Genomic DNA, 15,454 nt, shown 5'->3' with positions numbered 1-15,454 from the left:
GCAGAGCTGGGAAGCTGGTGGAGGGGTATCTTGGGCGGATCCTGCTACAAAGAGCCAGGTTAGAGCTGAGGGGCTTGCAAAAAGCCCAATGCAAAGACCCTTCTGTGTGGATGTGTCTAGGCCTGTTCTCCAGAGGCTCTGGGATTTCCAGAGGGATGAGCAGCTGGGAGAAGATGTCAACAAGGTGGGAGCTGGTCATGGACAGATCTGTGTGCCTGTGGGGGCGGGTGAGGTGGGTGGTTAGGCTTCCAGCACAGCCCTTCCCTCCTGCTTCAACCTACTCCCAAGCTGCCCACATTTGGCCCCACTGTGAGTGGGTGGTCCTGTGAGGATGGAGGTTGTGCTGAGGAAGGGGCCCCCAGTCAGACCCAGTCCTGGCACTTTCCTATCCTAAGAACCCCTACAATAAAATGAAGACTAAGAAAATTTTTGTAATCTTCAATTGTCAAATCTTCAAGAGATTTGGAGACTATGCTGCTGGCTTTTTAGATGGAGGAAGTGGCCATAAACTAAGGAATGCAGGGAAAACAGCTCTAGAAGCTAGAAAAGGATTCTCCCCTAGAGCCACCCTACCCGGCCACCACCTTGACTTTAGCCCAATGATGTGAGTTCCGAACTCGGACTTCTAGAACCGTGAGAGAATAAATTTGTGTGGCTTTAAGCCACTAAAATTTTTTTTAAAAGAAATGCTTTTTCAACCAAGACCAATTTTCTCAATATTATCAGCATTTCATATGAGTAAATGGCATATTATTTGCTAACACCTTAACAAAAATATACAGGAAGCTACTATTATGGTATAAAAGGGTATTTCCAAAATGATTCCTGGAAAATATGAAGATGAAATGTATTCCCTACGCATAATTGGGCGGAGGGGTGGGGGACATTCATATTGTCTTTATACGAGATGATACACAAGAGTATATAACATACTTAATGCAGAATTTAATTTCAGGGTAAAACAGATAAAAGTGGTAACATTGTTATTTTCATTCTTAAGTTATTTCCCTACGTTACTCTATCCCACAGTTGCAGGGTTTTGAAGAAGTAGAGACTCCAGGAATCAAAAGCTACTCTACTGCTAATTATTTCCACTTGAGCTGAGAAGTAACCTAGAAGAGTAGTTAGGAACACCAGCTCCTCAGCCAGACTGGGTGCCCACCTCATCGACGTGTCTTGGCATGTCTGTACTTCAGTCTCCTCCCCTGTTAAAGAGGGAGTGATAGCTCCTACCTCACGGGGTTATTTAAGAATTGAATGAGGGTGGGCGGGAGGTAAAAAAAAAAAAAAAAGAATTGAATGGGTTACATATTTGTGCAGGGTTGAGGGAACTACCCAGCATACATAAGCACTACATAAGTATTACCAAAAACAAAAAAAGAAAATGTTTGTTACTATGTGTTTGAGATAAGGAGGAATACAACGGTGGCTCGATATAGAGGGTTAAGGGCTTGAAGGTAGAAAGGTAAGGGAGGCTCCAGAGCAAAGGAGGTTAGAGACTCAGAGTCCCCCATCTACTTCATCCAGCCACAGCCCAACTGGACGGAGATCATAAACAGAAAACTGAAGTTCCCACCTCCACTGCTGGGTGCCATCCAGGAGGGTCGGCTGGGCCTTGTGCAGCAGCTGCTGGAGTCGGGGGTCGAGGCCACGGGCGGCGGACCAGGCGGACCCCTGCGGAATGTGGAGGAGGCCGAGGACCGCTCCTGGAGGGAAGCCCTCAATCTGGCCATCCACCTGGGCCACGAGGCCATCATGGATGTGCTTTTGGCCAATGTCAAGTTTGACTTCCGGCAGATCCACGAGGCCCTGCTTGTGGCCGTGGACACAAACCAGCTGGCAGTGGTGCGCCGCCTGCTGGCCCGGCTGGAACGGGAGAAGGGCCGCAAGGTGGACACCAAGTCTTTCTCACTGGCTTTCTTTGACTCATCAGTCGACGGCTCTCGCTTTGCACCCGGCATCACCCCACTCACCCTGGCCTGCCAGAAGGACCTGTATGAGATTGCACAGCTGCTCATGGACCAGGGCCACACCATCGCCCGGCCCCACCCTGTCTCCTGCGCCTGCCTCGAGTGCAGCAATGCACGCCGCTACGACCTGCTCAAGTTTTCCCTGTCCCGCATCAACACCTACCGGGGCATCGCCAGCCGCGCCCACCTCTCACTGGCCAGTGAGGACGCCATGCTGGCTGCCTTCCAGCTCAGCCGTGAGCTCAGGCGCCTGGCCCGCAAGGAGCCTGAGTTTAAGGTTGGTTTCTCCTCCTTGCCTCTGCCCTCAGTGCCCCATATCTGTCCTTCCGCCCAGGCATGGTTGGGCCTGTGGTAGGTGTTCTGGAAAGTGGGAAACAACAGAAAGATGTTCTCAGGAAACCTCCATTCTGATGGGGAGCTACAGAACCCTGCCCTAAGGGGGACTTCATCTAATGACATAGAGCTGTCACTCTAGGGGCACCTAGTCTTATGTGGGCAACACAGACCCAACCCTCGTGGCGTCCTGGGTCTGTCTGAGGGAGGAGAGAGAACACAGATGGAAAAGCAGCTGGACAGACTTAGAAACAATATTCAGTAGAACCCATCCTTTCTGAATACCTACTGTGTGGTCCCACCCAGAGCATTGCGTGTTAGGGTCTCCAGCTTGTGATCACAGCAGGAAGAGGGCAGAGAGAAGCAGACAAGACTTCCAGGAAGCTCAGTGTCATTCAGTGCCTCTGTGGATGGTGCTATAGGCTTCCAAGGACCAGAAAAGAGGTCAAGAAGCTACAGTGGTTGTGTGCAGGGTAGACTCCTTGGAAGAAGCTGGATTATCTTAGCTACATCACCAGGTGGTTTGACACAAGTGAAGAGGAGTAGGGAGGATATTTGAAGTAGGGGTGCAGTCCAAGCAAAAGTTCTTGGCTCGCAAAAGTAGATACAGGATGAGTGCAGGGTCTCTGTCCTGGATGGAATACATGCTGGTTCCATCCATCTCTCTGTGCCAGGCAGACTTGGTCCTCTTGCTCAAGGTTACCATTAGGTGGGGAAACAGACCAAGATACTAAAACGAAGTCCTAAGGCAGGATGTGGCCTGTGCCAGGTGAGCTGGCTGGAGAGCCTGCTGCTTCTCTGGAATCTTAGAAGGATTGCAGAATGAAGAGCCCCCACTTCCCAGGTAGCAGCAAAGAACAGCCCTTTCCAAAGGACTTTCCCTCCATCCTCACAGCAGCCCACAGAAGGAGGCAGCAGGAATTAGTATCCCCACTTTCCAGACAAGGGAGCTACAGCCTGGAAGGGGGAAGTACCTTACCCAGTGTGACACCACCTAAGGGGCCATGTGGGGACTCAGACCTAGCCTCCTGAAGTCCCAGCCTGGATTCTCTCTGGGGTTAGGGCCCCCAGTAAAACCAAGGCTAGGACAGGTAAGATGGAGGCGAAGACTGCCCGCTCTGTCTGCAGCTCCTACAACTGCTGGCACGGGTTCTCATACAAGGTTGGTGCTCAAGAAGATTAAGGTTGGTGATCAAGAAGATTAATTAAATGAAAACAAGAAGGCATGAAGAGGAGGAGGGGGTGGCGTATAGCTCAGTGATAGAGTGCATGCTTAGCATGCACAAGATCCTGGGTTCAATCCCCAGTACCTCCACGAAAAATAAATAAATAAACAAACGAACTTAATTACCTACCCCCCAAAATTAAAAAATTTCATATTTAAAAAGAAAGGAGGAATAGAGGTAGGATAGGAAGAGGCAAAGGGAAATGGGGTGAGCAAAGGTGACAACAACGAGGTAGACGCAGCACCAGAGAAGCCAAGCTGACCCAGGAGGTACCTCATTATAGCCAGGAGGACAGGTAAGGTGGCAGAGGAGAAAGGAATAGATGACTCAGGGTGACAGCAGGTGTGGGGAAGTGATGGCCGAGGGCAGGGCAGAGTGGCCCAGGCCTGCTGTTGATGGGGGGAGGGAGGCTGGCCCAATGGGGCGGGGCCTGCAGGGTGGTGGGCACACGTGGACTTCCTCCCTGCAGCCCGAGTACATTGCCCTGGAGTCGCTGAGCCAGGACTACGGCTTTGAATTGCTGGGCATGTGCCGGAACCAGAGCGAGGTCACCGCAGTGCTCAATGACCTGGGCACGGACAGCGAGACTGAGCCCGAGGCTGAGGGCCTGGGCCAGGCCTTTGAGGAAGGCATCCCCAACCTGGCAAGGCTGCGACTGGCCGTCAACTACAACCAGAAGCGGGTCAGCTGGGCCCCACCCACCTCCCCCCACCCTGCCCCGACTCCTTGCCCTGCCACCTTTAGGTATCCCCTGCTCCAAGCCTAAGCAAATCCTTTCCCTGCCCTTGAAACCCTCTTAGATCTTGATTCCGATCACCCTTCTGCCAAGGCCGTTGATCCTATGAGTCTTTCACCCTCCCTTCCCTTCAAAGTCCCTAACCTCTCTCCAGTTCTTGGAAGTCCCATTACCCACCCGGACCCCACCTGCAGACCAGACATCTGGGTCTCACCATCAGCCCTGCCTCTGACTTGCTGAATAAGTTTGCTCTGGTCTTTTTCTGTTGTTAGACTTCAGTATCTCACACTATTCAGCAAGACTAGACTGGACCTCTTGGGGCTTGGCTATCAAATGATTATTCCTCGTCTCATGAGATGCCCGCCCCCCTCAGCTAAAGACATGCTCCCTTTATAACCTTCCCCAGCCCCTGACTCTTCCCTCTCCCAACCCTCAGATATCCTAGCCCCCCAGGAGCTTAACCAAAACCCTGCCTTCGTAATGTCTCCCCAAGACACCAAACCCCCTTTTCCTGTTCCTCCCCTCCTCAAGACTATGCAGGCTGGTGCCCCACATCTCTAAGAAGACAGGGAATCCTGAGTGTTCTGGGACTGGGTACCCAGTTGCACTCACCACTGCCTGACTCAGATTCAAGAATGTGGGACCTGGAGAATGCAGGAAAATCTTCAAGTTAAGCTTCACCTTTATAGACTAGGAAACCAAGTCCCAAAGAGAGGTGGTGTCTGCCCAAGGTCAAATGACAAATGACTTGCCTCTCTTCAGAGCTGCCTGACCTAGGGGAGAAAAGAAACGTGGTTCAATCTCCATGACTGTGCACCCAGCTGGCTCCCCACCTTCCTCCCTGGCTGGTGGCCACCCCCTCTGCTCACGCCCATCTCTGCTTAGTTTGTAGCACATCCCATCTGCCAGCAAGTCCTGTCCTCCATCTGGTGTGGGAACCTGGCTGGCTGGCGTGGGAGCACCACCATCTGGAAGCTCTTCATCGCCTTCCTCATCTTCCTCACCATGCCCTTCCTCTGCCTGGGCTACTGGCTGGCACCCAAGTCCCAGGTATTGAGAATAAAATTTATAACTTGCATTTATGGAGCACTTGCTTTTTTGCCAGGCCCTGGGCCTGGCACTTGGGACATGCTCCCATTAGGTAATTTGAGGTATCCCTGCAAGGTAGGCATTGCACCTGGATTTTAGGGGTGGGGGGGAGGGGACAGAAGTGCTGTTGTGTCCAAGGGACACAGTAAATAGCAGAGTTAGGATTGAAACTGAGGTCTCTCTGCCTCCAAAGCCTGAATCCTTTATACAGCCCTATACTCTCCTAGAAAGACTCCCACCCCCAGCTAAAATTCTCTAGGAGCCCTTGTGGACCCAGATATTTCTATTCCTTCATTTAACAGATATTTCCTTGAGAGCCTCCTGGCAGCCAGGCATCGTGCCTGGTGCTGGGGATATAATAAAGAGCAAGCCCAGCTGCATTAACCGGGTGAGGACTAGGGCGAGCAGTGCTCCAGGAAGCAGGAACAGTGCTCCCAACCCCCCAAGGAGGGAGAGCACAAAGTATTAGAGACTGAAAGGAATTTTGTGCAGCTAAAGCATAAATGCAGGAAAGAAGGCAGGGGCCGGGTCTCACAGAGCCTTAAGCAATGATGGAAGCCACTGCAGGATTTTAATGAGGTGAGACATCCCATTAGTTTTGTGTTTTAGAAAGCTCTCTCTGCTAGTGCTGCAAAGGATGGATTAAGGGAGGGGCCGAAGTTAGGGAGATTGTCAGAGTATGTGAGAGAGAAGAGACGATGCAGAGACACCTTTAAGCTTCTTGGTCTGAGTGACCAGGTCGTTTTCTAAGGGGAGACCAGGTCGGGAAGGGGAGGAGGAATTTATTTCTTGACATGGTTGAGACTGAAGAGTCTATGGGACCTCCCAGGGAAAGTTACTTTCCCTCGGTGATCCTCAGTTCGTTAACTTAAAAATAGGAATAATGATACCCACCTCATACAGTTGTGAAGGAAACAATAGATAAGAAAGGGGAAGGCCTAACATGTAGTACATTCTTGATAAGCATCTAAGTAAGTGAGAGAGTGAAAGGAGGAGTCTCGAGGGGGCTGACCCTACTGGAAGTTCTCCAGGGAGGGGAGAGATGTGAGAACCCTGGCTTGCCTTCCTCCCCCACAGCTGGGCCGCCTGCTGAAGATCCCGGTGCTGAAGTTCCTGCTGCACTCGGCTTCCTATCTGTGGTTCCTCCTTTTCCTGCTGGGAGAGTCCTTAGTCATGGAGACGCAGCTGAGTACCTTCCGTGGCCGCAGCCAGAGCGTCTGGGAGACTTCACTACACATGGTTTGGGTTGCAGGTACGGGTGTGGGGCTTTTATTTATAGCAGGCCTCCTGGGGGACGCCCTCACTTTTCTTCACAGTAAGCACCCCTATGGGTGGGCGGATGTCCCTACAGATACCCCGAACATATAACCAGATCCCTCTGGGCTCTAGCCCACCAAGGACCTTTCCCCTTCACCCCTAAACAGGGGACCTAGCCCTGTGATAGATCCCTTGAGCAAGGACCCCGTTCTTCCCCCACCCTGGCAACTACCCACTCTGGATGTTCCCATCTTCTCATAAATAAGACACTGGTCCATGGTGTCAGGTGGGAGGTTACCTTGGTATAATGGTAGCCTGCAAGTATACCACCAGGCAATCTATCCCAAAGGTCATGGACCAGAAAGGCTGGGAGACCAGATTAAGATGCTCAAATCATACAGTTTATTCAATCCATAAATGGTGTACTTATGATGGTGTCATTACAAGGACCAGAGTTGAGGTTTGAGCAGGGGATGAAACAGCCAGAAGTTGCCTGGGCCCAACACTTGATCTGTGGGAGAAACACAGGGGCAAGTATGTCTGACCACAGCTGTAGCTTGCTAATCATCCTGGTGAGCAGTTATGACTTTTCTTTGCAATCTTTGGGTAGAGGACATATGAGCTAACATGGGTATCACCAATGGGTAGCTGACTTAAGATCTGATAAATTTGAAGGGTATATTCAGTGTATCACGCATATTTAGTGTCTACTCTAAATATTCTACATATCTTCACACACATATGCTCTACTTGCTTTATTTTTCCAACATGTCACCCCAATAATTTATCTATGCTTAATGCAAAAGTTTCATCCATTCCATTGGTATTCTTTGCTTCTATAGCAGAATTGAGTATTCTCAAACAATTCAGCAAATGCAGCTGACAAGAATCCTCAGAATCCCCTGGCTGGTCAGCTCAGCAGCTGGAACGGCAGCCCCTTCCTCATCTGTCTTCCCTTTACTTACCTCTAGCTTAGTTAGCAAACTCCCGAGCCACCAGTAGACTAAGTCTGCTGCTCCACCCTGTACCAAGCCAGTCAGTGAGGCCCAAAAGGAAATTTGGCCAAGAAACTCTGGGAAAGAAAACAACAGTGGTCCAAGAGGAAAAGTTTCTCATCCAATTATTTACTAAATATTACTGACCTGTGTTGGGTGGAGATGAAACGAATACATTTCTGCCCATGGGAGGGAAATCTTAAAACTCCACATTTCTTCATGCAATAAACACTTGCCGATGCCATACTGTGAGTGGAGCCCTGAGAACACATGGATACATTAAATAGGTTTCTTTCCATCCATGCAACGCACATCATGGAGCATCCACCCCACCCTCACAAGGTGCTCTGTTGCCACGGGAACGGATCCAGTTCCTGACCACATCACGCTCCACTTGTCTCTGGGCCTGCATGCATCCTCTTTCCCCACAGCCCTCTCCCCTCCCACGCTGTCCCTTCACCTGGCAGGCTCCTACTCCTCCGGCAGGTCTTAGCTCAAACATCACTTTCCGTGAGAAGTGAAGTGTTCCCTGGTCCCCACATCGGTGTGAGGATCCATTCCTAAACTCTCCCACAGCAGCCTCTGTTCCCCTGCTCTCGGCCTCAGCATTCACCACACTGGGCCGTAACCACCTGGCTACTTGCCTGCCTCCCTCTCCAGATGATGAACCCGGGGAGGCCAAGGACACACAGGATCCTACTAGCCATGGTAGGGGCTTAATCAGTGTTTAATAGTGACCACTAGGCTTTGTTCTGGGCACTGGGGACAAGGATGGGAATTGGCCATGGTCCCTGCCCTTGAGGGGTTCAAGATTCATGGGAAGGGAGGGGGACAGACCCAGGGAGAGATATTCTGCAGTGCCCCATGGTCTGAAGAGAGCTGTGAGAACTCACTCCCCCTGGTCAGAGAAGGCTTCACAGAGGAGGTAATATTTGACCTGGGCCCCAGTGGTGAAGAAGGGCTTTCGAGGTAGACAGAGCTATGAGTGAGAAAGCACACGCTTGTCCAGGGAACAGAGAAGGGTATGAGGTGGCAGGCTCACCTGGCTTATGGCAGCTCCCAGACCCTCCATCCCCAGGTCTGGGGCTGGGCCCCCGCCTGAAAATGAGCAGGTTAATCATTTGGAGCCCCTTTAAATCAATATTATTTAAATACTTGTCTAATATTTATTTGGTGGAGGGCAGGGAGAAACAGATTCAAATCATTCCCTCCCAATAACCAGCCTCTCCCAGGTGTTCCTCACTTTGAGTATTGGCTGACTGGGACCCCTGCCCCACCCCCCTCCCAGAGCTGAGTCTGCATTAGCCGAAAGTCGTTTTTATTTTCACGTAAGATGACTTTGTACTTAAGCAGATTAAATGCTTACATTTTATCAGTATCATGCTTGTGAAGATTTAGTTCTCCCCGACACTCACCCCATGGGTGGTATCCCCCTCCATCAACCATACCCACAAGCTCACTCTGACCTGGACGGAGGAGGAAGTGGGGCCTCACCCTGTCCTGGTGCCCCACCGGCTCCTTCAGGCTTCCTGTGGTTTGAGTGTAAGGAAGTGTGGATCGAGGGGCTGCGCAGTTACCTCCTGGACTGGTGGAACTTCCTGGACATGGTCATCCTGTCCCTGTACCTGGCGGCCTTCACGCTGCGCCTCCTCCTTTCCGGGCTGGCCCACATGCACTGCCGGGATGCCCTGGGCGGTGCTGCCTGCCACTACTTCACCACGGCTGGTGAGTGTCCCCCAGCTCAGCCCTGAGTCCCCCAGTCCCCTCCTTTCCTTGACTCAGAACGGCCTCACCCCCTTCTACCTGCACAGAGCGGAGTGAGTGGCGCACAGAGGACCCCCAATTCTTGGCTGAGGTGCTCTTTGCCATCACCAGCATGCTCAGCTTCACCCGCCTGGCCTACATCCTGCCGGCCCATGAGTCACTGGGCACCCTGCAAATTTCCATTGGCAGGATGATCGACGACATGATCCGGTGCGTGCAGCCCCTGCTCAGAGCACACTCCCCTCTGAGGGACCTCGCTCAACCTCCTTCTGAAATCCCCTAGATCTCGTTAGCACAGGAATTCTTAACCTGGGTTCCTTGCACAGGCTCCAGAGACCCCTGAAACACTGAAACCACAGGCAGAACCTGGAATGCAAATGTAAATGTCCACCTCTCTGCAGAGAGGATCTATAACTGTCATCTAATTCTCAAAGAGGCCCATGACTCCAAAGATCAGGAGCCACTGATAGAAAGAGTTCCAGTCCCAGTTTTGTCATTGCCTCCATGACCCTCTGTGGGGAGAGGCTCAGCCTTCGCATCTTTGTGGTAAGGTGCAGGACTCAGGGGTTCCCTTGAATGGTTCCCACTACAGCTGCTCTTTGAACTCATGGCATTATTTGGTCTTCCTGGTAATTATCATCCAGTCATTTACAGCCATAACTGGCCTATCACCCTAGAGCCCTAGTTAGTATCTGCTTCCCTGGGACTCCCTTGCCTGAGGTGGGACTGGAGTGGGTGTTCTGGGTGGGAAAAGCCCTGGTTGCATCTTGGAGGAAAACTTGCCACCCTACCCCTGAGACTCTCCTAGCCCTCCTGTTGCAGGCCAACTCAACCTCACGTGTGACTTTCACTCTGCTGGTGATAAATCCTATCCAGCAGGACTTGCTGACTCTCCCTCATCTCTGTACCACATCTCAGCATCTCAGTCCCTCCCTAGGAGCCTGGCCCATCCCTGTCTTTGACAGCTTCAACTGAGAACCTTTTATTCTAGAGGGAGAGCTCCTGCTTCAGCACCCACTTTTAAATCCATTCTCATTTCCCACCCCCTAATTTCTCTCTTCTTAGTAATAAGCAAACTGAACCCTTGTCAAGTAGAGGCTGAGCCTGGGAGCCCCTATCCCCCTTCCCAGAACCTGACTTCTCCCAGAGTGGAGACCTGCTCTGACCCTTCCCCATCCCATCCCCTGCTAGGTTCATGTTCATCCTCATGATCATCCTGACCGCCTTCCTCTGTGGCCTCAACAACATCTACGTGCCCTACCAGGAGACGGAGCGTCTGGGCAAGTATGCTGGGCCGTGGCAGGATGGGCAGGTGGGAGTCTGGGACCATGCAGCTTGGAGCTTAGGGGTCACCACTTCTTTTCCCCTCCTCTCTCCTCTATTCACTCAATAATTAATTCTTTGGTTTAGTGAATCACTCCCTCATTGACTCACCCCTCCATTCATTTGTTCATTTATTCATTCATTCACTCACTCCCTTTCTCCCCAAACCTTTAATTTTGAAAAAATGTGAATCCTAAGAAAAAGTTAAAAGCACAGTAGACACCCACATACCCTTCACCTAGCTTCCCCAGTTGTCAATGTTTGGCTACATTTTGCTTGATCTATTAGTCTCTGTTCTTTTTTCCCCCCTGAAACATACAAAAGTAAGTTGCAAACATCATGATACTTCACTCCTAGATAGTTCAAGATGTCTCCTAAGAGCATCACCACAAAATCATATCACACTCAGAAATGTAATATCAATTCCATAATATCACTTACTCCACAGTCCTTGTTCCAAATTCATCAATTGCCCAAAAACAGTCTTTCCAGTTTTATAAAAATCTGAGATCCAATCTGGTATCATGCATTGCATTTTGTTGTCATATCTCTTCAGTTGCCTTTAATCTAGAACACACTCTACCTTTTCTTTGTCTTTCACAACAAATGAACTTTTTCAAAGAATGCAGACAGAGTTATATTGTATAGTGTTCCACAGTTCGGATTTATCTATTTCCTCATGATCAGATTCAAGTTAAGCAATCTTGTCAAGAACACAGCCTGGCTGATGACGTGTACATTCCATCACACCCCACTGGGAGGCACACGATGTCAGTTTAGCCCGTTGACAAGACCTACTGGTCTAGCAAACCTCTCCATTGTAAAGGCACTAGGGATACCCTTGTGGTAATAAAGAGACACTCACAGAGGCCACTTCCTGCTAACCCTTCCCCCAGTGGCTTTAGCATCCATAGGTGACTTTTACCTGAATCAGTGAATACAACTGTGGCTTCAAGATGCTGATATTCTACTGCCGTCATTCCTTCTACATTTCTTAGCTGGCATTCTTCTATAAAGAAGTGCTATCTTTCTTCTCCCCTATTCTTTTCAAGTATCACTATGGATTGAAAGATTTTTTTAAATATAATATCCCATTAGAATCATTATTCTTTTTGAAGCTCAGTTCTCCCCAAAGATGGCCAATAATTAATTCTTGTGTTTGTTTATTCATTCACTCACTTTTTAAATTCATTCACTTCCTTTGTCATTCATTTACTGAAGTTGCATTCACACCCATTTCCTGACACCTTCTTTGTAGTAGATCCTGTCCCTGGCACTGGAATCTCAGACAGAAGTGAACCAAACCCAGTCTCCTGGAGAAGAGACCCATGTGCACCAATAAGCTCAATTTGAGATGATTTGTGCTACCAGGAAGGAGGGCTTATGTTGTGCGTACCAGAGGGGAAAGCCCCTTCCTCTGTCTTGATGATCAGGGAAGACTTCATAGAGAAGGGAGAATCTGGACTCCACCTCCAAGGGTTGTGGACTTCAGGGAAGGTGCAGGGCATTCTGCACAGAAAGGAGGCATGTATCAAAGCAGGGAGATTAGCAAGACACTCCCCATGGTTGGAGCATGAAGAGAATTTTGAGAGAGGAGGCTGGGAGGGTGGAAGGGCCAGGTCAAGGAGCTTAGGAAGGTCCTACCAAGAAGCTTTCTCCAACAGGCCAGGGGTCTCTGGGCAGCCTCCAAAGCAGTTGTTCAGTCATGAGTCCTTCATGAGCACAGCTACATGGTGGTCTTGTCGGTGATGTTGAAGGACCCGCAGTTGGGCCTGTGGTAGCTGGTCAAGGCGTTCTCATGGCTCCCAAGTAAATGGAGGCTTTATTCAGATCAATCCTCTTACCAAGAATCCTTGTTCATGTCCTGGCTTCAGGATGTTGAGGAACTGTGCTGACACAGTTTAAATCATGAATCTTCATGCCAAGGACAGTAGCTCCCCCTTCAGCCTGCTTTATGGGCCCTAGTGGGATCAGGCCGTCCACAGTAGCATGGGCAGGCTGAGCCTTCCTGTTTCTTCATGGCTGACAGCTAATTCAGTCAAAAGTATTTTTGCTAAAAATCTCAGGTAGGATACCCTTGAAGACAGGGACAGTACTTGTCTTGTTCATGGCTGAATCCTTAGCACCTGTTCATCTCAGCACTATGTGCTCAGTAAATACTGGCTAGAGCTCAGAAATGGCAGCAGAGTGCCCTGGGCTGGGCTCTGGAGGGTGAGGAAGAGTGGGTCTGAGTGACACTCAGGCTCCTCTCCAACCCCTCACATCCTACCTTTTGCCCAACGTGCCAGTTTCAATGAGACTTTCCAGTTTCTGTTCTGGACCATGTTTGGCATGGAGGAGCACAGCGTGGTTGACATGCCTCAGTTTCTGGTGCCTGAGTTTGTGGGCCGAGCTCTCTACGGCATCTTCACCATCGTCATGGTCATTGTGCTGCTCAACATGCTCATTGCCATGATCACCAACTCCTTCCAGAAGATTGAGGTGCGTGAAGTGAGGCCGGCTTGAGTCAGGGAGGAGATGGGAGAAAGGAAGGGAGAGGAATAGGATGCAAGGAGTTGAGACATTTGGCTTCCTGCTCTGCCTCCACTGCTGCCTTGTTTTGTGACTGGGGACCAGTGTTCCTCGCTAGGCCTCATTTTCCTCTCTGTAGATGGGGGGTGTTAGTAATGCTACTAGTTTCTCCAAAGTCTTGTGCTTTTTGCACTTTCTGGTTGGGAGGAAGGACGTGTTGTAAAAAAGTGGGTGGGAACGTGAGAAGGGAGAGGGAAGGAGACGGATGGGTTAGGGCTTGTGGCAGGAGAACAGGCTGGCAGGAATTGGATGTCAGAAGGATGAAAGATGATGGGGAGAAGAGCGGAAAGGGGGAGGCGGGCAGGGGAAATGTGGGTGATAGGTGAGGATGGAGATGAGGAGGAGAAGAAAGTGGTTGGCACACTGGAGAAGAAGAGATGTGAGGGTTCTGGGGAAAATGGGGCAGACTGAGTGGGCAGGAGGGCTAGGTACAAAAGTAGTCCTTCCTGAGCCGCTACCTCCTGGCCCCCAGGATGACGCTGACGTGGAGTGGAAGTTTGCTCGCTCCAAGCTCTACCTGTCCTACTTCCGGGAAGGCCTGACGCTGCCAGTGCCCTTCAACATCCTCCCCTCCCCCAAGGCCATCTTCTACCTGCTCAGGTGATGACCTCAGAGCTCTCACTCCCAACCCCCAGGCACTCAGCACCCCTACCCCAGCTCCTGCCTCCGCTTCCCTAGACCCTCTCCTCAGACTAACCCCTTCCCACCATCTAAATTCTTCAGGAGAATTTTTCGGTTCATTTGCTGTTGCTGCTCCTACTGCAAAACCAAGAAACCAGACTATCCCCCAATCCCCACTTTTGTAAGTACCTCATTTGCTTGTTGTGGGTCTTCCTCACATCAGGCTTTCAACTATATTGTCTACAATATCCGTTTGTCTGAACACCCCTGGCTTGTCTGTCTTTCCAGATGTGTTCCCCAGAAAGCCAGTTCCCAATTCCTACTCTCTCATATGGCTTGCCTTTCCCTCATCCTGGCTCCAGTCATTTCCTAAATTTCCAATCCTGTGTCACCCAGCTGAAACAGAAGTCCATGCCACCCTCTTCCCAAGCCACCAGTACCCTACAAGCTCCAGACAAAATGTTTTGCCCTAAACTGGGCCAAGGTACGGTTAAATGTTTTTCAGAATAACATGTTAAGAAGCCAAGGGGAAAATGCCCCACAAACTGGGAAATTAAAAAGTGACCAAGGCCAGAGAGAGGAGGGCAGGCCACTAAGGGGACTAACTTACCTCTCATTATCTGCTCCCTAACGCAGTCTGGCTTGCATGGGACCCCCTCCTAATTCAGACTGGCATTACTGCCAGGCCTGAAGGGGGTTCTATCTATTCTCTTTAAAACGTGTTACCTGAGGGTCTCTCTAAGGCAGGGCCTCCAGGTCAGCACTGTGAGCCCCAATTCTGGAGCTCTGAAGTCCCTGGATCCCCAGGTAAGGAAGGCCTTCCCTTGTCTGACTGGTCAAGAGTTTGTTCAACAACCTATACTGGAAATAAAGATGGTGGTCCCTCGAGCCACTGACAGTCTAGAGTGGTAGATGGAAATGGACTGTAATTGTATAGGATGACAAGCCCATGACAGAAAACAGAACAGGGGGCTACTGGAGCACAGAGGAGGGGCCCCAGACCCAGCCGTGGGAATCAGGGAACTTCCCAGAGACCTTGAGGGCCGAACAGAATCCTGAAGGATAAACAGGAGGTTGATGGGCAGGTACAGTGGAGAAGGGAGTTCTAGGCACAGGAAACAGCATGTGCAAAAGCCCAGAGAAAGTATGACACTTACAAGAGAACAAATGCCAGAGGTTCCCAGTTCACCTCACAGCCCGGCTCCAGGCTGTCCTGCATGGTACCTCTGTCACCCTAATGGATCTCAGACTCCAGATTCTGGAATTATCACCCTTGTTCCTGGCCACTTCCTGGCCCTGTCCAGGCTGCCTGGGGATGCAGATATTTGCAGACCCTGTGTCAAGGCTGCTTCACCTCTAGCGTGAAACTCAGCTTCTTCACCTGAAGTTGTGTTCAGTTCTCTGGGCCTGTGCCCAGTCCTGGATGGGCAGCATCCCAGCATACCAGCCAGCTGGGGGGTTCCCTCACCCTCCACTGAACCCCCACTGAGGCCCTGCCCCTCCTCCAGCTGCCCCCACCCCACTAACCTGCTCTTAGGTGATCCAGTCAGGTGTCCCTCCCACCTATCC

The 15,454-nt window shown here is 50.6% G+C and overlaps 1 protein-coding gene across 1 annotated transcript in view; it reads left to right on the top strand.

Moving 5' to 3' along the window:
* LOC102512119 (short transient receptor potential channel 2) overlaps nt 1–15,454 on the top strand; it is a 33,455-nt gene that overhangs the window by 15,394 nt on the left and 2,607 nt on the right. The window contains exons 11-20 of the mRNA XM_032489262.1: nt 1,528–2,247; nt 3,999–4,211; nt 5,151–5,315; nt 6,432–6,606; nt 9,131–9,331; nt 9,418–9,580; nt 10,562–10,654; nt 12,982–13,174; nt 13,737–13,864; nt 13,988–14,066. Of these exons, the coding sequence (XP_032345153.1) occupies nt 1,528–2,247; nt 3,999–4,211; nt 5,151–5,315; nt 6,432–6,606; nt 9,131–9,331; nt 9,418–9,580; nt 10,562–10,654; nt 12,982–13,174; nt 13,737–13,864; nt 13,988–14,066 (2,130 nt within the window). The remainder of the gene's footprint in view (nt 1–1,527; nt 2,248–3,998; nt 4,212–5,150; nt 5,316–6,431; nt 6,607–9,130; nt 9,332–9,417; nt 9,581–10,561; nt 10,655–12,981; nt 13,175–13,736; nt 13,865–13,987; nt 14,067–15,454) is intronic.

The sequence above is a fragment of the Camelus ferus genome, chromosome 10 (genome assembly GCF_009834535.1).
Source record: "Camelus ferus isolate YT-003-E chromosome 10, BCGSAC_Cfer_1.0, whole genome shotgun sequence".
NCBI classification, from domain to species: Eukaryota; Metazoa; Chordata; class Mammalia; order Artiodactyla; family Camelidae; genus Camelus; species Camelus ferus.
This window is presented reverse-complemented; position numbering and strand designations above follow the sequence as displayed.